General features: G+C 38.3%; 2 protein-coding genes and 1 long non-coding RNA gene across 30 annotated transcripts in view; 2 read left to right on the top strand and 1 right to left on the bottom strand.

The window, feature by feature from the left end:
• The window catches only part of USP54 (ubiquitin specific peptidase 54), a 122603-nt gene extending 116830 nt beyond the window's left edge, over nucleotides 1-5773 (top strand). For 20 of the 22 annotated variants that reach the window (XM_025434742.3, XM_049108791.1, XM_025434745.3 and 17 more), the window contains 2 exons: nucleotides 2488-2674; nucleotides 4443-5773. In XM_025434742.3, the coding sequence (XP_025290527.1) occupies nucleotides 2488-2674; nucleotides 4443-5002 (747 nt within the window). In that variant the 3' untranslated portion in view covers nucleotides 5003-5773. The remainder of the gene's footprint in view (nucleotides 1-2487; nucleotides 2675-4442) is intronic. The other 2 variants (XR_004815074.2, XM_035715248.2) reach the window with 2 other exon arrangements.
• Nucleotides 4378-7340, bottom strand: LOC118354492 (uncharacterized). The gene is made up of 2 exons (XR_004815080.2): nucleotides 6540-7340; nucleotides 4378-4952 (listed from the first exon to the last, which is right to left on the bottom strand). It is a non-coding gene; the product is annotated as an uncharacterized LOC118354492 (long non-coding RNA).
• Nucleotides 7341-7473: 133 nt separating this feature from the next.
• Nucleotides 7474-27988, top strand: part of PPP3CB (protein phosphatase 3 catalytic subunit beta) — a 52148-nt gene continuing 31633 nt past the window's right edge. For 3 of the 7 annotated variants that reach the window (XM_025434761.3, XM_025434760.3, XM_025434759.3), the window contains exons 1-6: nucleotides 7533-7688; nucleotides 20692-20892; nucleotides 21590-21714; nucleotides 25220-25331; nucleotides 27434-27579; nucleotides 27847-27986. In XM_025434761.3, coding sequence (XP_025290546.1) covers nucleotides 7604-7688; nucleotides 20692-20892; nucleotides 21590-21714; nucleotides 25220-25331; nucleotides 27434-27579; nucleotides 27847-27986 — 809 coding nt within the window. In that variant the 5' untranslated portion in view covers nucleotides 7533-7603. Of the gene's footprint in view, nucleotides 7689-20691; nucleotides 20893-21589; nucleotides 21715-25219; nucleotides 25332-27433; nucleotides 27580-27846; nucleotides 27987-27988 lie in introns of all 7 variants that reach the window. The other 4 variants (XM_025434765.3, XM_025434762.3, XM_025434764.3 and 1 more) reach the window with 2 other exon arrangements.

Here is a 27988-nt window from a genome sequence, read left to right as displayed (position 1 = left end):
TTCACTTTAATGAGTGAACAAGGTCAGTTCAATAAAAACTTAAAAACCAGTTTTAAATACATAATATAAAATTAAAAGGTATGAAAGGGGATATAGTGAAAACTAAGTCCTTTCAGATCCAGTTTTCTTCTCAAGCAGCAGTCATTTTTTTTTTTTTTCAATTTATTGTTCAAACTTTCCTAAACAACTCTGAAGAACTTGCCATTTTTTTTGGGAAAGGTAGTTGTTTCTGCCTAGCATTTGTTCTCATGTACTGTTAGTGAATTTAATGGCAAATTGTTATTTTTCTAGGGAGTTGGCTTCCTTTCTCCTGACTTCTATATCATTCATTTATTCAGATTCATTCTTTTAAACAAATGCTTATTGAGGATATGTTCTAGGTATTGTGCCAGGTGCTGGGGATGACAGTGATCAGTGAGCTAAATGTAGTCCCTGCAGTCATGGCCTTTACAGTCTACCTGGGGAGACAGATAAAGAAAGAATTATATGATAGGATTTAATGCTATGGAAGTATAATAGAAGGGACCTAAACCAGATTTGAGGGATCAGGGAAGGCTTCCTGAAGGAAGTATAACAAATATAACAGGTAAAGGAACTTGAAGCAGATACCCACTGAATCAAAAGTAGCTCATTTGGTATGGCAAGATTAAATTCTGGTGAGGGAAGGACAGTGGTGACAAATGAGACTGGAAAGAATATAAACAAGAGTCATACCATGAACCGCAGTACTGGGTTTGGGAGGATAGAGAGAAGTGTTTAGAGCCAAAGAGGAAGTAAAAGTCATTGGGACTTGGTGTCTGATTGGATATGGGGAGAGGAGGATCACGGAGAATCAACCCAAGAATTACGCGTTGATAATGATGTATTTGAGGGAAGAGCTATATATAATTTTAGATATATTATGCTTGAGATATCTGGTAGGCCTTTGGATGTAACACAGAAGCTTGAAATCAAGATTCAAGAATCACAGCCATTGAAGAGGGAAAAGGATATTGAAAAGAGGAGAAGAGCCAGGACATATCCCTGATGAGTACCATATTTAAGTGGTTCATCTGAAGAACCTTAAAAGGAGTGAGGACCAGAGAGATAAAAGGGGAAACCAAGAAAATGTGGCATCACTTTCTTTTGTGCAGAAGATAGGAATAGTTGGTTGTGTCACTTACTGAGAGGATTGGCACCTGGCCCTTAGGCTGATGGTAAATGCCTAATATATACCATGCTGTAGTAGGTGCTATGAGCATACACTGATGAAATAACACAATTCTGCCCTTGAATAGCTTACAACCTAGTTAGGAAATAAGATATACTGGCATATAGATTATTTCATTTAATGTAATAATGTAATGCCTGTAATGTTTCAGGTCTTGTTGAGGGTGCTGGGAATACTGGAGTAAAAAGAAATGTATTCACCAGGAGAGAAAGATAATAAATAATAAGTAAACCCCAGACAATGTGTGTGATCGAGAAGAATAAAAAACCAATGGGAAAAGGAGTAAAGAGGTAATAGTGGTTATTCTCAGGGCTATTTTTGATAGAGTAGTAAGGGAAATCAGCTCTAAGAAAATAACATCAGTGATAGGATGGTATGAGTCATGGGAAGACTATTCCAGGTAACAAAAATAATAAATGAAAAGGCCCTGAATTGGAATGAGTTTGGTGTGTTTGAGGAACATTAAGAAACTTATAGTGAAAAAGGCACAGCAAGGCTAGAGTTAAAGTGACAAAGATCAGTATTGCTATCACATGGGAACTTGCAGGCCACAGTAAGAAGTAGCAGGCTTGGAGGTAGGTAGATCAGATTGGAGGCTGTTACAGTGGCCCACTTGAGTTTAAATATGAAACCTATAGGTAAAAATGATAGTCCTTGACAAAGGTATCTAATGGAATTGTGGATGAGCAGTGAAAAATTAAGGGCAATGTCAGCATTTGAATCGAGGTGACTTAGGAAAATGTGGTACCAGGAGGTAGAATTTGGAAGGATATTGGTGTCTTGCTTGACTGGCAAAAGACGAAACTGGAATGTAGCAGTGACAGGTGAGAAGGTGGACTAGTAGAGCTCCTGATTGTACATTTAAGGAGATACATTTTTAGTTCAGAGTATTTAGTGAGTGTACAGAATTTTCTTTTTTCAGTCTCTCGGGCTTTTTGATTTTTTTCTTATTTCTTCTCTATTTTTAAATTTGTGTCTACCGTTAGCATTAAAGAGTTTGCCAAAGACCTAGAGGGTATGGTTGGGAAGATGAGGGCTATGAGAAAGATAAAGGAAGAGGATCTGAAGTTCCATGTCTCCAGTTCATAATGGTCTGGATGTTCCTAGAGGGGTGATGGGAAGAGGGACTGAGTAAATTGGGTTCCTCTCCAGAACTAGGCATATTGGTACTCTAATCCCCTCCATCTCTCCCTGCGTGCCTCACTGTGTTTACCCAACCATATCCTGCTGTGTGTTAATCCTCATCTTTATGTTTTTTTGTCTTGTCTCACTATAAGGATTCATCAAATGCGAGGAAAAAGCCTTTGGAAACCGGGCACCGTTGTTCCAGCTCCTCTTCCCTCCCTGTCATCCATGACCCTCCTGTGTTTCTCCTTGGTCCCCAACTGTACCCACCCCAACCACAGTTCCTGTCCCCAGATGTCTTGATGCCCAGCATGGCAGGGGAGCCCCATAGACCCCCAGGTAATTCTCCCCAAATCTAATTATCATGTACCATAATGTGGTACTTTTCCAGAGATAACCTAGAAGGATCAAATCAGTACACTCTATTGTGGGATGGGTGCTAGAGTCCCAAGGTGGGTGGTGAAGGGATATGAATTACAACTAGAAGATCAAACATTGGTCTAGATAAATTGTGATTGAATCATTACTTAGTCAATATGGTTGGCTGGTCTAGATCCTTAGTCTAACTACCCAAGAAAATGAAGAGGGTCTATCATGATAAGATAAGCTTTTAAGCAACCAAGGGGAGTTAATACCCAATCTTTAGGATCCTCCCAAAACAAAATATCATCTCTCTTAGCTAGTTTCTCTCCTACTATCCCCTGAGTCTCAGCTGAGGGATGGTCTAGGAAGATAAGGAGATAATGGGAGACCTGGGGAGACCCTGTGTATGGAATACCTGTGCCATGTATACAGGCCGGCAATCTTGGGGAAGGTGGATAGCATCCTTCAGGCATTCTTTGACACTCCATTGCAAGATTTGCTACTGTTTTTCCTCACAAAGAGACCGAGTCTGCTTAAAGCAGGGATTCTCAATGGGAAAGGAAAGGTACTACTGGCATCTAGTGAGTGGAAACCAGGGATGCTGCTAAACATCCTATAATGAATGCACAGGGCAGTTTACCTGTACCCCACACCCTCAACAGGTAGTATCAGTTCAAGTATCAGTAGTATTGAGATTGAGAAACCCTGGCTTACAGGGTGCCCTGGGGCAGGGTGTGGTTGTGGTTTTAGAACAGAATGTAAGAGTGGTATTATTAATATGTGTCCAAATTTTAGGGAGGTTTGGGTAAACAGGCCTTCTGGATAGATGAACTTCCTATTACTCAGTGGAGCAGCCAGGTAACCACCCCTCTTTGACAGTTGTTAGGGGCATCTGTTCCATCAGGCAGCAATTAGTGAAGCCTATTCTGCATTAAATGCTATAGTGAACATAGGGAGAAAGAAGTCAGCTCTTGTTTTTTAAAGAGCTCAGAGCTGCAACTATCAGAATATACATACAAGAATATACTGCAGATATGGATGAGTTATAAAATAAAGAATGGAAAGTATTTTTATAAGTGATTTCTTTTGCAGTGCGCCTGGGTGGCTCAGGCAGTTGGGCATCCAACTCTTGATTTCAGCTCAGATCTTGATCTTGGGGTCATGAGTTCAAGACCCGCATTGGGCTCCATGCTGGGCGTGGAGCCTACTTAAAAAAATAGAGTTACTTTTTAAAATAATGTATTTTGTTTCTTTTAAGTAAAGAGGAATTAATGTATAGAAAAGGCATTCCACACTGTGTATGTGGTAGGAGTAGTGTGAACAAAAACAGAGATCTTAGAGACTGAGCAAGAATGTAAGCAGAAACAGATTAACTGGAGTGAAAGTACCATATTAAGAAAAGCAGAGTGATGTTTTGGAGTGGTGACTCTAGGAGTAGAGTTGTTACAGTGAGAGTATATATTTGTAATATCAGGGAGCCATTTGGGAGGAAGCGGAGGAAGAGTTATAGTAGAGTGAGGTGGAAGTATGGCAATTTTTGCCCAGGTTGGAGGTAAGAGACTTGATTTTGATGTGTATTAAGAATTTTTAAAAATGAAATTAAAAGCAAAGCTAGGCTTCTTTCCCTTAGGTATATGCTCTTGGAGGTATGGGGAGTTGAGAGGAACAGTCAGGAAAGGTTCTTTGGGAAGGAGAATGGTTTACTGAAGATGCTTAATCTTTGGGTTTCTTTTTCTCTTCCCAGGAACTTCGAGGAGTGTCCAGCAGTTTCTGGCTATGTGTGACAGGGGTGAAACTTGCCAGGGGGTCAAGTACACAGGAAGGACTCTGAACTACCAGAGTCTCCCACATCGTTCCAGAACAGATGCCTCATGGGGGCCATGGTCAGAGACCAACCAGCATATTGGGGCAAGATTCCTGAGTACTCCAGTGTGCAAGCCTCAGCCAACACACACTGCCACACTACCAGAAAGGCACCATGGCCTTCAGGTTCCTCATGCTCAGTCCTGGGGGGATCTTTTCCATTCTTCCTCCTACCCTCCTGTTGTTTATCCTGTGTCTCCACCATCAAGCAGTCTTCATGTACCCCTGAAGTCAGCTTGGAATTTGGGTCCTGTTCCTGGGTCTCGAGTCCCTGGTCCTCGACGAGTAGATATGCCCCCAGATGATGACTGGAGGCAAACCAGTTATGCCCCACAATCTGGGCACAGGAGGATACGGGGAGAGGAGTTTCTGTTTGTTCTAGCAGATGCTCCTGGAAGAGAGCAGATAAGGGCTAGGGCCCTACAGCACAATAGGTGGTAAGGGGTCACCCCTTTCCTTTCCTGGAGCCACAGCTTTCTCTATTAAACTATACTGTGGAGGGGTTGGTTGGCACCCTGCATCTCCCTGCCAGGGTTGTGCTAGTTTCATCTCAACATAGAGTTGGCAGTTTCTCCTAGGAGTACCTGGAACCCCTAACAACACCTAGCTCTTTGAGAGAAATATTTAAAATTCCAATTTTCATTCAGCTAGCAAAAGAAAGCAATTGCTGTTTAGGGCTTTGAGCCACTTTAAAGATAAATCCATATTACCCTGGACACTAGCCATTCCTTAGGATCTTAGTGTCACTATTTTATTCCTGGATCCCTTATGCCCCCACCTGCACTTCAGCCTTCATCCTCTGTTCCCTACTATACTGCCAACTTCTGTTCTTTGTTTTACCTACCTATCCCTATTACCTGGCCTTCTGTCTTCCCCATACCCCATCCTTGGAGGGGCATGTAGCTTGTGGTCATGGTCCTGACCATATCATTCAGAACAGCCTACCTGCCCAGGTATCGTGGACTGTCAGCCTTCCCTGTGCCCCCAAACCTTAGGCCTACAATGCAGAGCTGCCAACATAATATTTGTCCTTCTGAACAGATGGAATCCGGCACACTCACACACCTTCCTGTCCTCAGCAGCAGAGCCATTACTGCCACTTGCTCAGTCACTGTTGTAAACCCTCAGAGTCAGCTAAACTATTTTAGGGCCAAACATACTGGTTTTGTAAAGTATTTTTCATTAATAAATCTTTAAGATAGTTGTATTTAATTCCTTGTCATTTAATTGTCTATTTAATGCCTTTTGTATGGTCTTGCTCTTTTATATTGAGGGTGGGGGGGAAGGCCTGGATAAGCAAAAAATACCAATTCCCAGTGGCCTGGGGCTCCCAAAGAGAGAGCCTTGGGACAAACGTGTGTGTGTATGTGTGTGTGTGTGTGTGTGTGTGTGTGTGTGTGTGGCTTTTGAGTGAAGGTGAGGAGCTAAATAGTTTAAGGATAGTTGAAGGATATATAATGAAGGTAGGAATCAGTGGGCCTTTAAAGTGGAGTGACTTTCCTTGTTATTACTGCTGCTAGTATATTCCTATTTCTTTTCTGCTTGGAGGCACACCGTATATTGCATACTTTCTCCTTTCCTCCTTAGAGAGATTTTCCCATTCATACCCCTCTTAGAAAGCCCTCTCACTCCCAATCTATGTACTCTTGGTGCTCTCCTTTTACAAGTTTGTAATATGCCTCCTGTCCCTTCCTTGCTCTCTTCCCATGGCCTCCCCTTCCCTTGCCTTCCTTGTTCAACTTCTGCACTTCCTCTGGTGGTCCTCAAGTCTTTAAAGCAGGTGGCTGTGGATGGTGAAGAGGAACAATTATTGCCCAGAATGATCCATTTTCACCTCTGTTTCACTCCCAAATTCTCCTTCTAAAAGATATGCTGTGGGCTCCCTTTGCCAAGAATACCCCTCTTTTATCCCAGGTCTCAAGATCATTGGAGATTGACAGAAGTAGAAAAGTGTTGAGACCTTTGGACCACTGCTTACCTAATTAACATCGTCCATTGTGAACAAATTCTGAACACACTAAGTATACAGCAGGAAGATGGGCAGGAATTTCTCACCCCACTTGGATACTATGCCATCAAGACATATAGATCTTAGTGGACACACTGGTCTCTGCCCATGATTCGGTACACCTTTTACTGTCATACACACACCTTCTAATAATTATTGATTGAACAGTTTTTATCCCACTATCCCCTTTCTCATGAAGGTCCACCCCTATAAAGTTTCCAATAAGTTGCCTGGGCTCAGATTCTGTATGTGCACAGAAGTACCCTATGAGGTATTTCTTATGAGAAGCTAATGTCCAATTTCTAATTCTCTATATACTCCTTTGCCTTACAAATCTCTGTTTTCTGAATGGATTGAGAAGGAGACTCCTTTTCAGGTGAATTCTGTACACTTTGAACATCTCTTGGTGTCATCCCTTCCTTTCCACTTACCCTTTTGATTCTTTACCTTTGGACCTATTCTGTTCTAACTTTATTCTAACCCTATACCTTCAGACTCCTGACAGTTCTAGGCTCTAAACGTAAGGGCCAGCTTCTCAAACTCCATTTTGTACAGTCACTTCTCGCTAGAACGTGCAATGCCTCGTCTATTTTCCTATCCGTTTAACAACCAAAGTACCCAGATTTAGTAGCCAAACTGTGATATATTTTTTCTCTATTAGATTCTGAGGTTTAATTCTCCCCATCTTTGGAGCTCCATGAGAACCAATGTCCTGTTTCCTAGCACTCATTCACGGCAGCTTCTAGTAATAGCCTTCCTTCCTTCTTCATTCTCTATTGTTTCTGTCTGCCTAGAATTTTAACCTGATCCCTTGGCCTCGTCCTGTTTCTCTCCCAGCCTCAGTAATTTTGCTCAGGTCCCTAGAGTCTGCCCCGCCCCCGCCCCCGCAAGCGCGGTGCATGCCGGTCTTAGCCCCTCTGTAGGGAAAGAGGGTCCGCCATGTTCCCCGGCGGCGCCGCCGCTTGGCTCTGGTAGCCGCCGCCCCCGCCCCCAACCCCGCCCGGCCCAGCGCCTAGCCGAGCCCCGGGCCCAGCATGGCCGCCCCGGAGCCGGCCCGGGCTGCACCGCCCCCACCCCCGCCCCCGCCGCCCCCTCCCGGGGCTGACCGCGTCGTCAAAGGTGAGAGGTGGACGAAGCCCTGGGGGCCTGGCCTGAGGAGCTGTGTGTGAGGGCGGGCGGGAGACCGTCCCCTCCGGAGCGGGCCCGGAAGGGCGGGCGAGTAACTGGCTGCCTCCCTTGGGGAGTGGCCCCTGGGCGGGCCCCTGCTGGGCTGGGCTGAGTCGGTAGCGACGGCTCCGCGGGCTCTGGCTTGCCTTCAGGCCCGAGGCGGGGGTTTCGCTCCTGAGGTCTCCTAGACGTAGGGGTGTCTCCTAGCCGCAGTGAGCCCCTTTCTTTTTCTCCTGGGCCTGTCAAAGCGGCCCAGAGGCCGCGATTCGCTTCCTGCCCCGCGACAGCTGCACGCCTGGCTTCCCTGGGCGGACCGAGGGGCTTGGAGACCTTCAGCCACGCGGGGCCGGGCGATGAGCCGTCAGAATTCACCTCGGCTTTGGCCCACGCCTGCTCCCCAGTGACAGCCGTCAGCCCGGTTCGCGCCTAGTTAGCGCCAGCCGCAGGGGTTCGCGCTTGGCCCTCAGGTGTCACTCCACGCGGCAACTGGGGGAACCATGTGGGATTGGACTGAGGGTGAAGAGACGAGGCAGGATTTGGGGGCCCCAGCGTTAAGTGCAGAATAGATGGAGAACAAGGCAGCATCAAAGGAAAAACGCCTCGTGGATAGGAAAAAGCATTTACTTAGAAAACCGTCAGCACCGTTTGGTCAAAGGCCAACCCTTCACCTTGCGAACACACACCCATAGCAGAAAAAATTAAATACTTCTCACTGGGGCAGAATTTGTGTGTGTTTACTGACAACAGGTCAGCAGATTAATTTAGAATAGAGAAATTGAGGGCAAATTTACTGTTGCCTAAGATTTCCATGCTCTCTGGGAGAGTCTTATCAACTTCAAACACCGCTGTGGAGATGAAAAACAATTTGAAATGATTTTTCTTTATACCATGTAGCTTGGTCAATAAATTGACATCGTTTTAGAATAAAGTTTTATTGTATACTTATTTTGGAAGACTAGATAATTTTCATTCAGCTTCTCAAATATACTGGCACAATGTTTAAACACTGTTAGTACAGTTTTTGAAATTTGACCAGATACGTTTCCATTAAAAGATTTAAAAACAAGAAAACCTTTTTCCTTTGTGGTTTTTTTTTTTATTTTAATTTTTCAATTTGAGACTCAATAATAACACTGATTTATATCCAGGCTTATGTAGATAATTTTTAAAAGTTAGTAGTATATCCAGTTGGGCCAGGCGAATGAACTGAATAAAGAGATTATGGAGATTATGGAATCCTTGTCCTGAGAAAGCTTTATAAAAAGGGGAAAAAAAGATTGGTAGTTAAGATTAGTAATTTCAGTGAAATTATTAATGGTGATTCTATATTGCTGATCATTAACATTAAATACTGGAGTTTTGTGGGGATTGGGAACAGAAACATGGGCTGCCTCTTCATTTTCTGACTATATATCTGTGTTGTATATTCATTTCCGTAGGCACTTTTCACCCTACTATTGGGACAGGGAGTCCTATTCCCTAACAATTAGTTTGTGCTAACCTTATGCTTGTGAATCTTCTGTTTTTTTTTTTTTTTGGCATATATATGATAATGTTTTCCTGTACTGCTTTAATGTAGTAAAAATAAGATTCCAGGGGGATCCCTGGGTGGCTCAGTGGTTTAGCTCCTGCCTTCGGCCAGGACATGATCCTGGAGCCCCGGGATCGAGTCCCACCTCAGGCTCCCTGCATGGAGCCTGCTTCTCCCTCTGCCTGTGTCTCTGCCTTTCTCTCTCTCTCTGTCTCTCTCTCTCTGTCTCTCATGAATAAATAAATAAATTCTTTAAAAAAAATAAAATTCCAAACATAAGGCATATTCTTTAGGGGTGAGTTGGAGTCCAAGATAGCCACCATAGCAGGTGTTTGGTATGGAATAAAAGTCACTTGATTTAGGTAAAGAGGAAAGGAGCTTTTTGGTGTAGAAAATTACAGTTAAATAGAGCTCGTGGGTATAAGATCTCATGTGTTTAGTAGCATATTCTTCACCAAGACAACTTTCATTTCTTTATGGAATTTGTTAGCAGCTGGAATGCCCCATATGGATCACATGTTTAGAGATGGTGGCAACAGACTGGTTTGCACTGCTCATGGAGTCTCTGCTGTGGCTTCCTCAGAAATTACAGGGAAATTCACCGTTCATACAGAAATCCACTTTTGGATTTCTTTCCTTTTTTTAAGATTTATTTATTTGAGAGAGAGAGATCACAGAGAGCGAGGGAGAAGCGGACTTGATGCTGAACAGAGTTCAATCCGGGGCCTGATCCCAGGACCTTGACATCATGACTCCTTTTGAATTTCATCTTGAGGCTTCTTGCCTGCCTTCTTTTGATAATTGTACAATAATGTTATATTTAATGATAGAGAACGCCCTTGTCAGAACATATATGACTACAATGCTAGTCCAGCTTGTTAAAATCCAGGTTTCTTACAAGCTTAAGTATGTGCTAGTTTTGCATAGTAGTAATATGTAGATCATCGTTGGCACTGAATACAGGTAGTCTTTTACTCCCTGAAACTTCCTTTTTGTTTCTAAATTTCACACTCTTAAACTTCTAATCAGGAGGCCTATATATTATGGTCATGATGGTTTCAAAGGGGCTGTAGATCTTTCTGTGTTTAATATGTGCCTAAAGTTCCATTTCATATGAAATTTGAGATCTTGGAATACCGTAGGGGATTCATGTATTAATTTGATTAACTTTTCAATGAAATAATATTTTTTTTAAAAGATTTTATTTATTTATTCATGAGAGACCCAGAGAGAGAGAGAGAGGCAGAGACACAAGCTGGCTCCATGCAGGGAGCCTGACGTGGGAGTCGATCCTGGGTCTCCAGGATCACACCCTGGGCTGCAGGCGGCGCCAAACCGCTGCGCCACCAGGGCTGCCTTCACTGAAATAATTAATGGTGATTCTATATTGCTGATCATGGGCGATCAGGTTTTTCTGGCTAGTTAAAGCAAGTTTCATTTCTTTTTTTTAAAATATTTTATTTATTTATTAGCAATAGAGCATGGAGTGGGGGAGGGGCAGAAAGCGAGGGATAAGCAGACTCCCTGCTAAGCAGGGACCCCAATGCTGGACTTAATAAGCCCAAGACTCCAGGATCATGACCTGAGCTGAAGGCAGATGCTTAACTGACTGAGCCTCCTGGGCACCCCAGCAATTTCTTTTCTGAGCCTACTCCAGCTGCTGCTGGCTCAGGTCAAATTCTTCTGTTTGAGAGTTGCTATAGCCCAGTGGTTTAGGTGAGATAGTATGTCCTCTTAACTATTTTCTCTTAAGCATTTTTTCTATTCAGCTAAAATAAGCTGGAAATAAGAAAATGGAAACAAATTAGGAAAAATGGCTAATTGTATCTGCATGAATGCCTTACTGCTACATGAGCAAAATTGATATGGGTAATTAAAGCAAAAAACCCTGAATTTATGTACTTTGCTCTCCTCCCCCTTCCCAAATTTCCTGATCTGAATTATCCAGATACTACCTTTTATTTCCAGATGTTTTAAAAATTTACTTTTTGCTATATAGATGAGGTCATGGATTTCTTAAATTCAATTGTCTCTTGAGATTATTGAATCTGTTAGTCTTGATATAAGAATTCACCTTTATCACTGAGAAAGCATTGTCTGTATTGTGTTTATATTCATTTTAGTATGCACAATGTGACTTTCTTTTGCATTCAATATATTCTCTTTATTTCCTAGGTTTTATTAAGCTTATCTCTTAAATTATCAGACTTTCAGAGTGAACCAAAATGCTGAAGTGTTTGTTAAGTTTTTTAAGCTGATGTATTTCTGATGGGCAGCCTTGCGATTCATTTCAGTTCTGTTGCCAGCTGCCCTGCTTATAAGTCTGAGGTCATTTGGCTCAAGTGTTTTCCAGTACCTAGCTTTATTAGGATTGCTTATTTTCATTACAGATTGTTAGATGACCCACATAGGTCTTTGGGTCACATGGCTACCAGTGTTTCTTGCTAGACTATTTCATCATATTTTAAAGCAACTTGAATTTTAAATTTTGTTAACAAAATGTATTTTGTGGACTTACCTATCTAAAAAGATAACTCTTGAAAACGATTTTTTTTTAAAGATTTTATTTATTTAATCATGAGAGAGAGAGAGGCAGGCAGAGACACAGGCAGAGGGAGAAGCCGGCTTTATGCAGGGAGCCCCACATAGGACACGATTCTGGATCTCCAGGACCACACCCCGGGCTGAAGGTGGCGCTAAACCGCTGAGCCACCTGGGCTGCCCATTGAATTATTTTTCTTTTTCCTTCCACTCCCATTAAACTGTTAAGCATTCTAAAATAAATCTTCAGTACCATGTGTCCCAGGGAAAGCAAAGAAAAAGAGAAAATAGGGTCTGAGAGTGTGTATATAAGAGAGACAGAGACAGAAAAAGATGGAAGGAGGAACGGAGGAAGGGAAGGAAAGAGAATACGGTGGTAACAAGTCATCTTAAAGGGAAAATGCCAAGAAAGAAATATAGCTGCTCAGTAAGAAGTAAGGCAAAACTTCAGGTTCAAGTAGGAAATGAATTAGCAAGAGTTGTAAGGAAAAGATTGGTGAAAAGAATCTTGATTTATTAAATGAGGTGTATTTTCATACCAACCAAATGACTTCATTTTATCATAAAAATGTTTATTTACACACATAAAATTAGCTGAATATAATTGGGCATCCTTTTATGTTATAGAAAATTTATTTTAGAACATTAATCAAATAGCAAATATTTATTAAATGCCTGCTGTATGCTAAAAACTATAGGGAAACAACAGAAGTATAAAAAAAAAAGAACAATCTTGGTCCTTGGAGAAATAAGTACTCATGAAAAGTTATTTATATATGTCATAAGTTTGGATGTCATTAATAATTGCTAGATAAGTGACAGAGCCAGTGACTTGTTTGAGTTCAAAGGAGGTAGTGATGACTCTGGATTGGGATGGTCTAATAGGGATTTATACAAGGAAAAAGGAGGCCTTGAAGGAAGGGTAGGATTTAAAAAGGCAGAGGATTGGTGCAACATTTATTGAGTTCCTGCTTTGTACCAAAGCATAATAGGCCTGGAAGATCAAGAATTGGATTCGATATAATTAATTAATTAGCTATAATTAAGATTATCTCGGAGTGCTGGCAGTCTAGTGGGGGAGACATTATTGGAAGTAAATAGAAAAAGTATGTACAGAGGCTATTGGAACTGTAAAGAAGGAGTTGACTCTCTTATTTGGATAAAAAGCAACAATGAGAGGATTTATGTTTTGAGGTGTGCCTTGAAGGATGAGTAGAATTTTTCCAGATAGAGGGTAGGACTAGAGTAGAGTAACCAGCAGCAGAAAGGCATGGAGTTTTGAAAAAAAAAAAAAAAAAGCTTGAAAATGTGTGACAATAGTGTGTAAAGTGCTTGGCGACAAGTGGCAGAAGATGAAGTTGGAAACAGTCTTTTGTACACTAAGTTGAGGAGCTGACACTTAAGCTAATAAGCAGTGTAGCTTCTGGATGATTAAGAGGCTTTGGAATTGGCCTGGGTTTGACTCCTAACTTTATCTTGATAACCTTTTCACTGTGTGGACAAGATACTTAATATCACCAAGCTTCAATGTTCTCATCTGTAAAATAGAGTTAATAAAGTATTATTAATGGGGTTCTTGAAGGATTAATGGAGATAGACCATGTAAAGTATGTACCTCAGTGCATGGCCTGGCACATGATAAATACTTAACCGGTGGTAGACATCATCATTATTATTGAAGGTTTTAAAACAGAAGAATGATCCAGTATCTTGGTTTTTGAAAGGTAACATGGTATTATGTAGAACAAAATATTAGGAAGGGAGAGGCTTAAATCAAGGTGTCAGAAGATTATAACATTTTAGAGTATTCTGAGTGTTGTAGAGTGGGCAAAATGAAAAAATTGTAGTAATTCTAGGGGGAAAAAGTCTTTATTCAACATCTGAGGACCAAGTGCAGAATGACCAAGGCATGAATTAAGGGAAAGAGAGAAACCAGATATGATGCAAATTCTGAATATTGGAAGCAGATATATTGGATCAATGATTGGTTGTGGGAACAGGTAGAAGAATACAACTTTTGAAGGAAACAAACTAATTTTGCTTTAAGGATTGATTAAATTGAACAATTGTAGTTGGAGGCAGATTGGAATGATATGTAAAAGACTGGGAATGGTCAAATGAAGGACCTTAGAAATAAGTTTGATGCTTCCTCCCTTTTATTCTTTAGTTCTTAAGAGACTACCCCAAATTTTTGAGTAGGTTAATCTAGCAGTGTTTTATACAGTCAACAGGGAGGGAAAGTAGAGCTGAGTTAGATTGTTTTTAGTACACAAAGTGATAAGACTTGACTAGCATCGCAGCAATGGGGGTGTGTGAAAATGAAAAGAATTTGAAGAATCAATAGGACTTGGGAGTCCTGAGAGAGAACAATGACACTAAAATTTTAAGTTCCAGTGACAGAATGGTGATAACCATGTCAAAAATAAGACAGGAAGGGGGAACCAGTTTTAAGGGAAGGTGCTGCATTCAAACAACTACCACAGATTTAAAAGGAATCCAAGGGGTACCTTGAAAGTTTGAAAACTGTGCTATAGGATTTATTGAATCTTTTCTTAGAGCATGTGGCCAATGCATGCTTCTACTCCTGGCACTGAGAGTGGGTTATACCTATTTTCATGATGAGAAAACTTTTGATGACTCAGTCAGAAGAGCATTGCCATTTTGTTGGTATAAAGCAGATTGTATTGGAGTAGCATTATGAAGACCTCAATTTCTTTCTTTCTTTTTTTTTTTTTTTTTAAGATTTTATTTATTTATTCATGAGAGACAGAGAAAGAGAAAGGGAGAGAGAGAGAAAGGCAGAGGGAGAAGCAGGCTCCATGCCGGGATCCCGACGTGGGACTCAATCCTGGGTCTCCAGGATCATGCCCTGGACTGAAGGCGGCACTAAACCGCTGAACCACCTGGGCTGCCCTGAAGACCTCAATTTCAACTATGGTTCTACCTCTTACACCTTGAGAAATCCATTTAACTTCTCTGAACCTCTTATCCCATTTCTGAAGTGGGGACAAAATCTGCCCTACCAAACTCCAAGGATGCCTCTGAGAATCATATCGGTTTATGTATGTAAAAGTACATATTTTGTAAACTGTAAATAAAGCAGTATAAATTAATTTTTTTAAATTTTTTATTTATTTATGATAGTCACACACAGAGACAGAGAGAGAAGCAGAGACACAGGCAGAGGGAGAAGCAGGCTCCATGCACCGGGAACCCGATGTGGGATTCCATCCCGGGTCTCCGGGATCGCGCCCTGGGCCAAAGGCAGGCGCCAAACCGCTGCGCCACCCAGGGATCCCAGCAGTATAAGTTTATTGTCATTACTATATAAATTAGTGTCAAGATATGTTTTAGAAACTATATCATTAATCCAGTAAACATTCATTAGTAACAATGTTTTAATCACCAGGTATGTAGTGATGAAAGACCATGCTCTTCAGAGAAGATCCAGGGTAGAAACAGGGATGAGGAGTAAGGGAAAGTTTCTTGTTTGGATTTTTAAGACCTTAAAGACATGTAAGTATGTTTATATGCTCAAAGGAAAGACCCAATGGAGAGCCAGAGGCAGACAAAACAGTAGGACCATGGGAGAGATGAGGAGGGTGATTGAAATTAAGAGGGTGGGGGAGTGAGATGCAGTGGGATCCTTTAGTAAAGGATAGGAGGAGTACTTCTTCCCTGAGATGGGGAGAAGTTTAAAGATGCATACTGGTGTGGATGTGGATGGAGAGGAGCAAAAAAGTGAAGTTTGGTCTGAAGGCCTTGATTTTCTCTGAAATTGGACACAAATTTGATAACTAAGAGATAAAGTGAGTAAAGGGTTCAAGAAAAAGGGGACTATTTGAAATCTTCACTGAGGAGCATGGGAGAGAGAATGTTTAATAGGATTGCTGGGGAATGCCCACGACTCAGTTGGAGATGGTGAATTTGTAGTAGCACTGGGCCATTTTGATAACTTTATAGTAAGCACCCAAGTTTAGAACCCAACTCATCCAAGACTTGGCAGTTTTCCCTTAGGTAGAAGAGGACAAAAGGGCAAAGTAATTTAAGATGTTTAAAAAGTGGGTGGATGGGGCAGCCCCTGTGGCTCAGCGGTTTAGCACTGCCTTCAGCCCAGGGTGTGATCCTGGAGACCTGGCATCCCACGTCGGGCTACCTCCATGGAGCCTGCTTCTCCCTCTCTATGCCTCTCTCTGTCTCTGTCTCTCATGAATAAATACATAAAAAATGTTTTAAAAAGGTGGGTGGATGGTGGAATACCTTTAAAACTGTAAGAAACAAAGATACCCAGAAGGGAATTGATAAGGAGGGGCTGTCCAGCTTCTTTCTTTCCTTTCGTTCTTTCGTTCTTTCTTTCATTCTTCCTTCCTTTCAAGGATTTGATTGCTTGATTTGAGAGAGAGAGTGGTGATAGGAGCAAGGGAGAGGGACAAGCAGACTGCTGAGCTCAGAGCGGGACATGGGGCTCCATCTTGGGACCCTGACTCATGATTTGAGCCGAAATCAAGAGTCAGTCGCTTAACCGACTGAGCCACCCACGTGCCCCTCCAGTTTCTTAATACAATTGAAGAACAGAGGGAGTAATGAGAGGGGGATTGGAAGGATAGGAGGTTTCAATCATGGAGTGAGAGAGAGATTGCAGTTCAGGTTTCAGAGGCAGAGAGTAACTATGGGCAAGGCTGAGGAATTGAAGTGGAATGGAGCTCAAATACTGCGGTTAAGTTTTATGTAGATCATCCCACATGGATGTTGATGATGGGATTGACTGGAGAAGGCTTGCAAGCCAGGAACCAGAGTTGGATGTGAGAGATGACTAGAAGGTTAAGTAGATGGAAGGGACAAGGATAAACTAGCTGGAAGGCATGAACCTCAAAGGAGAAGGTATTTTTTTCTTCATTGGAGTGATGAAATTGGAAGTGGTAATATGGAGCTGCACTAAGACTGAAGCCTTTTCTGGTGATAGTAGTGGAGTGTGGAAAAATATGCAGCATCCATTTTGAAAAAAGTTTGAAAAGTGCTGTCCTTCAGTAACTAAGATTTAATTAAGCTAGAGAGATGACAGCATTATGTGAAGATCTGAAGAGGCTGTGTGTATATGTGTATGGGGGGAGAGGTGAGTTAAAAAATATATAATGGGAATTCTGGAGGCCTAAATGAAAAGTATTGAGAGGGAGAAGAACTGCCAGAGATGGCATGGTGTAAAAGAAATACAGAAAAATTCAGAATTTATTTGGATAGTTGCCATTAATGTTAAAGAAGAGAGGCCTAGGCCTCTGGTACTTTATAGTAAAGCTGGTCAGTTGGCAAAGGCTGCAGGCACTCCTGTTGTTGGTGGCCTCAAGGGGCTAATAATTTGTAGCTTTTTGCTTAGAGTTGGGGAACAGGATTAGTTGATTTCTAGGATTCCTAACCCAGTCATAGAAAAAGTAATATCTATGCCCTTTCCCCCTCCCTGATCAATAAGTATCCCTGGTTTATTTTTCCAACTTCCAAATTAAAACTTGCTTTAGACTCTTTTTTTTTTTTTCAGCCACCATGCATTAAATCTGGATGAAATTAATTTGTGAATGTTATTGATTACTCTACAGATCTGTGCTTCATGCCAAAATTTGGATTAAAGGACATTTCTCAACAAAACAGTTTGGTCAAAGTAATACTACCAAATCATGTTTTCTAGTGTTGGAAACTTTGTGATTTGAGATTATTTTGTAGCTCTTTAGCTAATTCCGGCTAATCTTCCTTTTTAGCCATTTCGGTTATTGACCATTTATGTTACATTTACATACATTTAAGCTCTGCTTTTTCCCTATCACAAATATAGAAGAGTAGGAAAAATAGTCTGAAAATAAAGAGAAAAAAATATATAGGAAGAAAATCCTAAAAAAGCAGGAATAATTGACTGAAGATGATTTTGAAATAAAAAGAAAAAAATTTTAAAAGCCTGAAAATAGATGGGGATGCTTTAAAATGCCTTAGAAATTGCAAAACAGAGTAGTTGAAAGTTAATATTTGATGAAAAAAATTTCTGACTCTCTTGACCAGTAGGGTCAATAATTAATCCCCATGAGGCTAAATCCTATTTGGTTGGTTTTCTTTTGCCTGGTCAGATCACCTGCCACAGTTCCTTTCTCCTGCCTCCAAAGAAGACAAGCTTTTTCCCTCTTATACCTTTCCACATGCCTTATTTACTGACATATTAAAATGTACTCTTTTACTTCATTTTCTTTCAGTGTTGTGTTGTTAGAACCACAGTGATTTTCTGTAGTTTTCATCTTTCATTTATTCATTTCATTTCTTCACCCTTCCACCTGTATTACAGCTAGCCTTGAAATGTAAAAGCATGTTTTGGGGCACCTGGGTGGCTCAGTCAGTTTAGCATCTGTCTTCTGCCTTTGGCTCAGGTCATGATCACAGGGTCCTGGGATCAAGACCTGGGGGTCCAGCTCCCTGCTCAGCAGGGAATCTGCTTCTCTCTCTCCTCCTGCCCTGTCTCATGCTCGAGTTCTCTCTGTCTCTCTCATGCTGTCTCTCTCAAATGGATAAATAAAATCCTTAAAAAAAAAAAAAAAAGTAGGGCACCTGGGTGGCTCAGTGGTTGAGCTTCTGCCTTTGGCTTAGGTCTTGATCCCTGAGTCTTGGTATTTAGTTCCACATAGGGATCCCGTGGAGCCTGCTTCTCCCTTACCTATGTCTCTGCCTCTTTCTGTGTGTCTCTCATGAATAAATAAATAATCTTTAAAAAAAAAAACATGCTTGAGTTGAAAAAGAAGTGGAAAAGCATAGGTCTATGAATGACTTACCTATGAGTAGGCAATGTGTGCTTTTTTTCAAGTGAATAAAGACATTTTGGCTGTTGGTAAAAGAGGGGGCAATACCTCCATGTGAATTGCAGTGGAGCATTCACAACGTGCATGAAAACATTCAGTAACACTGGTAGACTGGTTGAGGGGGTGAATGGTCTCCCATTTGGATTTTTAGGAAGTTCTGTATTTTGAATAGAATTCAGCCAGTAGTGGAATTATGTTGTCGATTATTAGAAAGTATACATAATCTAGAATGCAGCATCTTAACAGTATCTGTTTTTATGAATAGAGTGATAAAAAAATTCTCTTGTCCTGATGAGAAAAATATGATCCCATCTTGATATCAAAAATTTGTACTTAAGAGATATTTAAGCTTTTCATTTTTATAATGTCCCAAAGTAACTTGTGATTTATTTAGTAATCTGTTATTAAAATCTGTAGTTTTTAAATAATTGGTTTACTGATGGGGCAAATTTGGTTTAAATCTTCAGCTGGAGAAAAACATACTTTGACAGAGATTTTTATTTTATTAGAATCTAGACATACTGTATTTAGGGAAACAAAATGTATTTTAATGCTTTGTTTTAAATGTGAAAAGTAGTGGGAATTGTTCTAATGAAGAGAAAATAAGTAAGTTCAAATTTTATTTTAGTATCAAAGAAAACGAGGAATTAGTAATTTCAAAGTCTTTTAGAATTTGTTGACATCCTTCTGCCTTAGTTCTTATCTCACGTCTAAAGAATTGAGTTCTTCCTAATTTTTTTTTCCTGGTAAAATAGAACATGGTTATTTATTATTCTTTCTCAGGTCATTCATATAATTTTAACCCAGGCTCCTGATTTTAGTTTGTTTTTTTAAGTTGAAATTTGAAGAAGCAATTGGTCCTATACATTTCCAGTCTTCTGTATAGTAATTGATCATTACATGATGACTGTGAAACATCAAGAAAATACTATATACTGTATGCCTGAGTATAAAGTGAGTTTTTTCTTAATTTGAGTCTATATGTAGATTCTTACTATAAATTTCTCTATGGCTTTATTTTGAAAAACAAAGTACAATTTGGTCAACAGCCCAAAACTACTTCAAACTGATTTTGAATGTGTAATGAGGTTACTTGTTGGAGTCAGCAAGAAAGGAATCTAATAAATTTAACATATAGTAATTTTTCCTAGAAAAATTCATCAGAATTGTGCTAGATACTATGGAAAATAGGCCTTATAGTTTTCTATTCCATTTAACAAATATCAGTTTTAAGGAGTGCAGTTGATAATTAATAAATATGGGAACTGTGGTTTAGGATAAATTTGCAGTGATAGCATTTTATGTGTATTCAAAAAGTGCTATATCAAAAATTTAAATGGAAATGAAAATGATTGGCCTTTGAAAAGAGTGTTAGATGACTCAAAAATGACTCCAATGATAAGGAATACAGTGATGCCAAAGATGAGCATAAAGATTTTGAACGAAAGTGTTTTGTGAAACATGGAGGTAGGAGAAAAAGCAGTATTTCAAAATTATCATGATTTATTCATGCTGTTTTAAATATATATGTGCATTTAAATTAATTTAAATTGTATAATATTTGTTTTATCTATGTCCCTAAAAGTTTCTTTTTAAGTTGGCCAGAAAACATCACTTTTAACTTTCTTAGAAATGTGGTAGTTCAACTCATATTTTGGATTTCTTTCTATTCATGGTTATGTGGTAATAAGTTTACATTTATTGTACTTCATTTAAGATAAAGAGTATCTATATAATATGATTTGAGAGTTCTGCCAAAAAGTGTTATGGCTTAAAGAAAACTAGTTACCCTGAAAGAGCTTTTAATTTTTGAGGAAGTTCATTTCTCTAATAATTCTCAACAAAGAACATGTGGTTATATGTAGATTAATTAAAATATAATTTGATTATTTTTTGAAAAACCCTTAAAAATATTAACACCTCTATCCAATAAATGAGGAAGAAATAAAAACTCCAGCTTTTCAGGTTTTACTTTTATTTACCTAGATCCACTGATTAGTTTTTATGTTAATATATTAATAATGATCTATTTTTTATTAATTAAAAAAAATTGCAGCTGTACCTTTTCCCCCAACACATCGCTTGACATCTGAAGAAGTATTTGATATGGATGGGATACCCAGGGTTGATGTTCTGAAGAACCACTTAGTAAAAGAAGGTCGGGTAGATGAAGAAATTGCACTTAGAATTATCAATGAGGGTGCTGCCATCCTTCGGAGAGAGAAAACCATGATAGAAGTAGAGGCTCCAATTACAGGTACACTGGTTTATGTTTTGGATATTATTTTTTAAGATTATACCATTATTTAGTTGTCTACATATAAGGCTGTTTACCCTTCAATCTGTGGTATATTCAATTAATCTTGCAAGGACATTATCTTGAATTTCCAAATTATTTTTTCTATTTTTTTTTTTTTTGTTTTTTTTTTTTTTGCCTGTTTTCAGTGAATAAACATGCTCCTAAGTAACCTGAGTATAGAAATTGGTCTAATATACTTTTGTGAAGGTTTCATCAGTTGTGTTGGCCATAATTCAATTTCATTCAACAAATTCTTACTTACTTTGCTATCAATTAGTAGGGGCAAATACCTCAATGTTAGCATAGCAGTCAATAGAAAGCATTGCCTTAGGATGGAGATTTCACTGCCACCATTATAATTTTGTAATCCTAAACCCGATGTGTGGCTTCCTAAAGAGGAAGTTTATAAATTTTAGGTGAAAATTTTGTCACTGACTACCAATTTCATTATTTTTGTTACATCTCGTTCTAGATTTTGAGCACACGAACACCTGGGTATACATCATCCCTGTTAGTACTCTTCATTGACTCTGACTTTCTTCTGAGACCTTTCTTGATAGAATTTACATTATCTCTTATGTAAAAGAAATTAGAACTTAAGTAAAATTTGTTATTTCAGAGTTTTTTTTCATATCTAATAATCTTCTTGTTTCAGTGTGTGGTGACATCCATGGCCAATTTTTTGATCTGATGAAACTTTTTGAAGTAGGAGGATCACCTGCTAATACACGATACCTTTTTCTTGGTGATTATGTGGACAGAGGTTATTTTAGTATAGAGGTAATAATCATATACTGTCATTTAATTTGCTTTTAAGTGTTACCATAGATGATTTCCATTAATTCTTAGTAAAATAAGTTCCTTAAAATACCTATATTGGGTTCTTTTTAATACCTCTGCTATTCTGAAGTTTTTAGGTAAAATTACTGCTTATTCTCTTCTGCTTTTCAAACTATTCTATTTTCTTTGTATTACTTTGTTTATGCAATTGTAATTGCCATATTTCCCAGTGGAAATTATATGCAAACTGAAGGTTCTTTATTGTCCTGTTATCTAGTGGCCCTAAGGAGCTAGTGCTATTTATCTCTCTTCTTGCCCCTACAGGCATTACCCCATGTGAAAAAAGATTAATTGAATTTTCTCTGATTAAATAAAACATACTATAATATTTTTATTGCTTAAACCCTAGTGCTTCTATTCCACCTTCTATAGCTATTAAGACCCAAGTCTTTTGTGTATTGTGGAAGTATTCATTTCTTTTTAAAAAACTTAAGAGGCATTAAAATGACCTGTTGATCATTACTTAACAGTACGTGGTTCTTTTTGCTCCTTTTATTTTTCTAATTATATAAATAAGGTAAATATGGAACAATTTGCATTTTCTAATATATGCATCTCTCTCTTCTTTTTTTAAAATGAAAATGTGGCCATATTATAATGTTGTTCTGTAACTTGCTTTTTTCATATATCCCTATACTGTGATGTCTTTCCAGGTCAGTATATATAAATTTATAGCATTTTGAATAGCCACATTGTATTCTATTGAATAAACAAACCACAGTTAATTTAATGGATTCTTTATTAATAATAAAGTATAGAAACTCAAGGTGTTCTTAATTTTTTGCCATTACAAATGATGCTTCAGTGAGTTAGGTTATTTATATATTTTTGCATACTTGCTAAATTATTTCTGGGGTAGATTCTTAGAGGTAAAATTGCTAGATAAAAGCTCTACTAATAGATAGTTGTGTTGAGCATTTTTTATGTTCCAAGTGTATCCTAAGCACTTAACACACATTGATTAATTAAATCCTCACAACATTATGAGGTAAGTACTGTTATTTTATCCGTTTTATAGATGAGGAACCTGAGGCTTGGAAAGGTTAAAAACTTCCCCAAGGACACATTGTTAGAAAGCAGTACAGCCAGTCTTATTCTAAGCCTGTACTCTTTTTTTTTTTTTTAAGATTTTATTTATTTATTCATGAGAGACACAGAGAGAGGCAGAGGCAGAGGGAGAAGCAGACTCTTCCAGGGGAGCCTGATGCGGGACTGGATCCCAGGACTACGCCTTGAGCTGGAGGCAAATGCTCAACCACTGAGCCACTCACGCCTATTTTTCTTTTTAGAGAGACATAGCAGGGGGAGGGGCAGAAGGAGAGGGAGAGAGAGAATCTCCAGCAAACTCTGCACTGACCAGGACCCTGAGATCATGACCTGAGCTGAAATCAGAGCAGAGCCGTCTAGACACATCAGCCTATACTCTTAACCACTTCTCCCAGTAGACAATTGAATCTTTATCTGGTGAATGTCCATGCTGGTTCCTGTTGTTTATATCCCCTTCTCCAGTATTTTTAACCTCCTTTCTTAGCTATGCTAGGATTCTTCGTGGGGAAAGGAGTTCAGGGCTCTGTGGACCTAAATTCCCTAAGGAATTTTACCTCTGAGTTGTTCTTCCTTTATTTGTAGTTTTGTCATCACCCATCTCAAACTTCCCTCAAAGCTTCAAGGAAACTAGAAGATGGTCTTTCTTAACAGAAAAAGATAGAGGGCTTTGACAAAAACAACAAAATGAACAATTTTAGGAAGCTTATTGGTAACTAAACATATTGGTGTGTATGTCCTTGTATTAGAGTGTTTTGTGGTTGACTCTTAATAGATTTATTGTTAGAAAAGGAAAATAATTAAGAATCACAATAAGAAAAAAAGACAGGTAGAATTTAATAAGTATTTCCCTGGCTTAATTTCTTTTTTTTCCTTGTGAATAAGATGAAGGTGTGAATAGTTACATTTTAATGTACCTTAACTTGTTAAAAATAAAGTTTGTTTTCTTTTTGTATAAAATTCAGTAAACCAAGCTAATTTCCATATGAAATTTCATATGAAATGTCTTTCCTTTTTTTTTTTAACAAAGATTTTATTTCTTTATAGCATTTTTAATAACCACATTGTATTCTAGAGAGAGAAAATAAGCATGAGCAGGGGGAGGGACAGAGGCAGAGGGACACAGAGAATCCCAAGCAGACTCTGTGCTGGGCTTGGAGCTCAAGTTGAGCTCCATCCCATGACCCTGAAATCATGACTTGAGCTGAAATCAGGAGTTGGACACCTAACTGACTGAGCCACTGAGGTGCCCTGATTTTCTTTTTTTTTAAACCAAGTAAGTAAAATGTGAGTTTCTTATGTTAAATCTGTTTAGAGGGGTACCTGGCTGGCTCATTCGGTAGAGCATATAATTCTTGATCTTGGAGTTGTAACTTTGAGCCCCATGTTCGGTGTAGAGATTGCTTAAAATAAAATCTAAAAATATATATATACACACACATATATATAAATAATATAAATCTATTTAGAGAAAAGCATCTGCTAAACTGTTTGTTTAAAAATTCTTCTTATTTAAGAAATTATACTTTCTTTGAGGGGCATCTGGCTGGCTCAATTGGTAGAGCATGTGACTCTTGATCTTGGAGTCATGAGTTCAAGCCCCACATTGGGTACAGAGCTTACTTTAAAAAAAAACTAAAAAAAAAGTTCTTTTGAAACTAATAATACATTATATATTAGTTAACTGAATTTAAATTAAAAGATTTTTTTAAAAGGTAAAAATAAATAAAATTTTTAAAAATTATACTTTCTTTGAATCACTTGGGTAATAAGCACCTACCTCATGTAAAGCAACAAACATACCAACAAAATAAACATAAAAGATGGCTATTGGCCTTCATAAGTCAGTGTGGCATAATGCTTAAGATCAGAGGATCAGAATCCTATCTGCATTACTTAAAAGTTTTATGATTTCAGATAAGTTAACTTGAACTCTGCTTCAGTTTCCTCATTTGTAAAATAGAGATAATATTACATACTTCATAGGGTTGCTTGAGGAATAAATAAAGAGTACTAAATATATGGTGCTTGATACATTGTAAGTAATAAATTGTAGATGCTATTATTTTGACATTATTTTATTTATTGATATACCTAAGAAGGATACCAATATGCTAATTGTCTTTATAACAAACAATCTGTAAATCTAAAGTAATTAAGTAGATTGACTCATTCAACAAATATTTATTACTCTGCTGCTATTTGCTAGGTACTTTTCTAGGGGTAGAAGATGAGAGGTGAATAAGATGACAAAGTCCCTGATTTCATGGAACTTATATTTTAGTAAAGGACAAAAAGATAATAAAGAGTAATAGAGATTGTAAGGACAATAGAGTTAGATGAAACAACTTAGCTAAATCAAAAGAAAAGGTAAATTCACTTAAAATGTTTTCTTTTGCAGTGTGTCTTATATTTATGGGTCCTGAAGATTCTGTACCCAAGCACATTATTTCTTCTGAGAGGCAATCATGAATGCAGACACCTTACTGAATATTTTACCTTTAAGCAGGAATGTGAGTATTGTCACGAGAAATATTTTCATTTCCTCAGTATTCTTTTGGAGTGATAATGGGTATTAAGACTTTACAGTGTAACATGTAAGAACAGATTTTGTGTCCAAATATATAAAGCTTTGAGTGTTATTGTCAAGAGTTCTCTGGTGTTTAATGGTGTTTTATTCAGATGTTTTCATTTCATTGTTTCCTATTGAGTTTGATTTTATAGCTGTATTTAGAAATTGTTTTGAGTTTTGTATATAACTTTAATGTTTAAGTGATTTTTTTTCTAACAGGAAGAATAAAAACCAAAAGGAAAAAAAATTATTGTTGCATTGGAGATTTTTGTCCCCCAATATTGAAGCTCTCTCATGAAGATTCTTAAATTATTCATCCTGTCATCATTGCAGATTGTTTCAAACATGCTATTAATGAACTGAAATTCTTAAACCTACAGTGTTTACCCTATTTCTTTCTATTGTTGCTTCTAAGCCAGAAACAACATTATGTAGAGCAGTATTTGACTTTTTTCACACCTTTTAACTATGTGCTTATTAAGTTAATATTCATGACTATATTAAGTTTAGACTTAAGTTCTAAAAGTAGAAGTAATTTCAGAATTATGGAGATTCAAAACATGATCCAGTAAAGATCATATTACTAGAGACTTCCAATAAAAGGAGAAAAATACAGTGGGTGAGTAATGGCAGAAGGCACAGAGTCCTATAACTTCAAGATCAGGTGGGTAATCTAAATGAATAGGTTATGAATAATAACATAATAAAAATAAAAAAAATAAAATAGTAAAAAATAAGGTAATAAATGAATAAAAGCTGAGACTTGGAAAATGCATACTTGACCAAAAAGCAATCAGTTTAAAATTTTATTAAACTACAATGCTGGAAAACAAGGTACTACCAATTTGGAACCTCTGGTTGCTGGATATATATTTTCTCATATTTGAATGTTACAATATTTAAAAGGGGAAAAGGAACTAAGCTCTTTTTTCTTAGATAATTAATAAAACAAACCGCCCACCAAAGTTCCAGCAAAAACATGAAATAGCCAGAAATTTTAAAGATATAAAGGAACAAAGGGATGTATAGGTTAATCTCCTTAAAAGTAAGTGACAGATTTAGTGGAGTTTGTCTCTTGGCTTCATGCTTCACTGTCCATTTTAAGCATTTGTTGTAGATGAGAGGAACCCCTTTGTTCTTCCAACATGAATAAGATATCTTCTTTTTTTTTTATTGGGTGGACCTTGAGTTTTGTTGTGATGATGTAGTAGCCTTGCCTGTAACAACAAAGTAGTCACTGACTCTTAGAATAAAATAAAGTATTAAAACTATTTAAGTATAGTTCTGATTTAGCCTTGCCTGGCCTATAAAGGTAAAGAGTTAAGCTGTTTTAGAGATTTTTTTTTTCTCAAAGATTTTGTTTATTTATAAGAGACACACAGAAAGAGAGGCAAAGACAGGCAGAGGGAGAAGCAGGCTCCACGCAAGGAGCCAGATGTGGGACTTGATCCTCGATCCCGGGATCACAGGCTCCATGCAGGGAGCCTGCTGTGGGACTCAATCCCGGGACTCCAGGATCACGCCCTGAGCCAAAGGTAGATGCTCAACCTCTGAGCCACCCAGGCATCCCTGTTTTAGAGATTTTTAGAGACTATTTGACTTATTTAAGTAATATTTTATGATGATCTGCATATCCATATTAAATTGTTGGGACAGCAAATATTTTGTCTTCATAAGACCAGTAATACTGCCTATTTTATTGATTCTCATAAGGCAAGATACTTCTCTTCTAAAAAAATTGTATCCAGTAAAATTCACTCTTTTTAGTGTTTAGTTCTGACTTTTGACAAATACATAGAACTGCCCCCTACCACAGTCATGATACAAAAAAGTTTCATTATTCCATAAATTTCTTCTTGCTCCCTTTTTTATGATCACCCCTATACCTGCTTTCAACCCATGGCCACCATTTGGTTGTTTTCTGTGTCTTATAGTTTTCTTGCCTTGGTTTTACTAGTCTGTCTGTCTGTCTATCTATATCTATCTATCTTCAAAATGATCAACTAGTAATGTGATTATCAATTCTTTTTTCTTTTTTTCTAGGTAAAATTAAATATTCAGAAAGAGTCTATGAAGCGTGTATGGAAGCTTTTGATAGCCTGCCTCTTGCTGCACTTTTAAATCAACAATTTCTTTGTGTTCATGGTGGACTTTCACCAGAAATACACACACTGGATGATATTAGGAGAGTGAGTATATATTGTAGTTCCGAGATGATTTCTATTTATAGTACTTTGTTGGGTAGAGAGTAAAAGCTTCAAACTTCTCTTCACTGCCAAGATTAGGTAATGGTAAAAATTAACATACTGATATTTTAAGGAAATATCTTCTAACCATTCAGAACAATATAGTATGGACAGTATTCAAAGTTGGTACCACTTTCCTGTGTCCATTCTATTCTCACTTTTTGACAAGTTATTTCTGTTCTTTGTGTCTTTCTTTTCTTTCTTTCACAGTTAGATAGATTCAAAGAGCCACCTGCATTTGGACCAATGTGTGACTTGCTATGGTCCGATCCTTCTGAAGATTTTGGAAATGAAAAATCACAGGAACATTTTAGTCACAATACAGTTCGAGGATGTTCTTATTTTTATAAGT

This window comes from Canis lupus, chromosome 4, assembly GCF_003254725.2.
Source record: "Canis lupus dingo isolate Sandy chromosome 4, ASM325472v2, whole genome shotgun sequence".
In the NCBI taxonomy this organism is placed as follows: Eukaryota; Metazoa; Chordata; class Mammalia; order Carnivora; family Canidae; genus Canis; species Canis lupus.
This window is presented reverse-complemented; position numbering and strand designations above follow the sequence as displayed.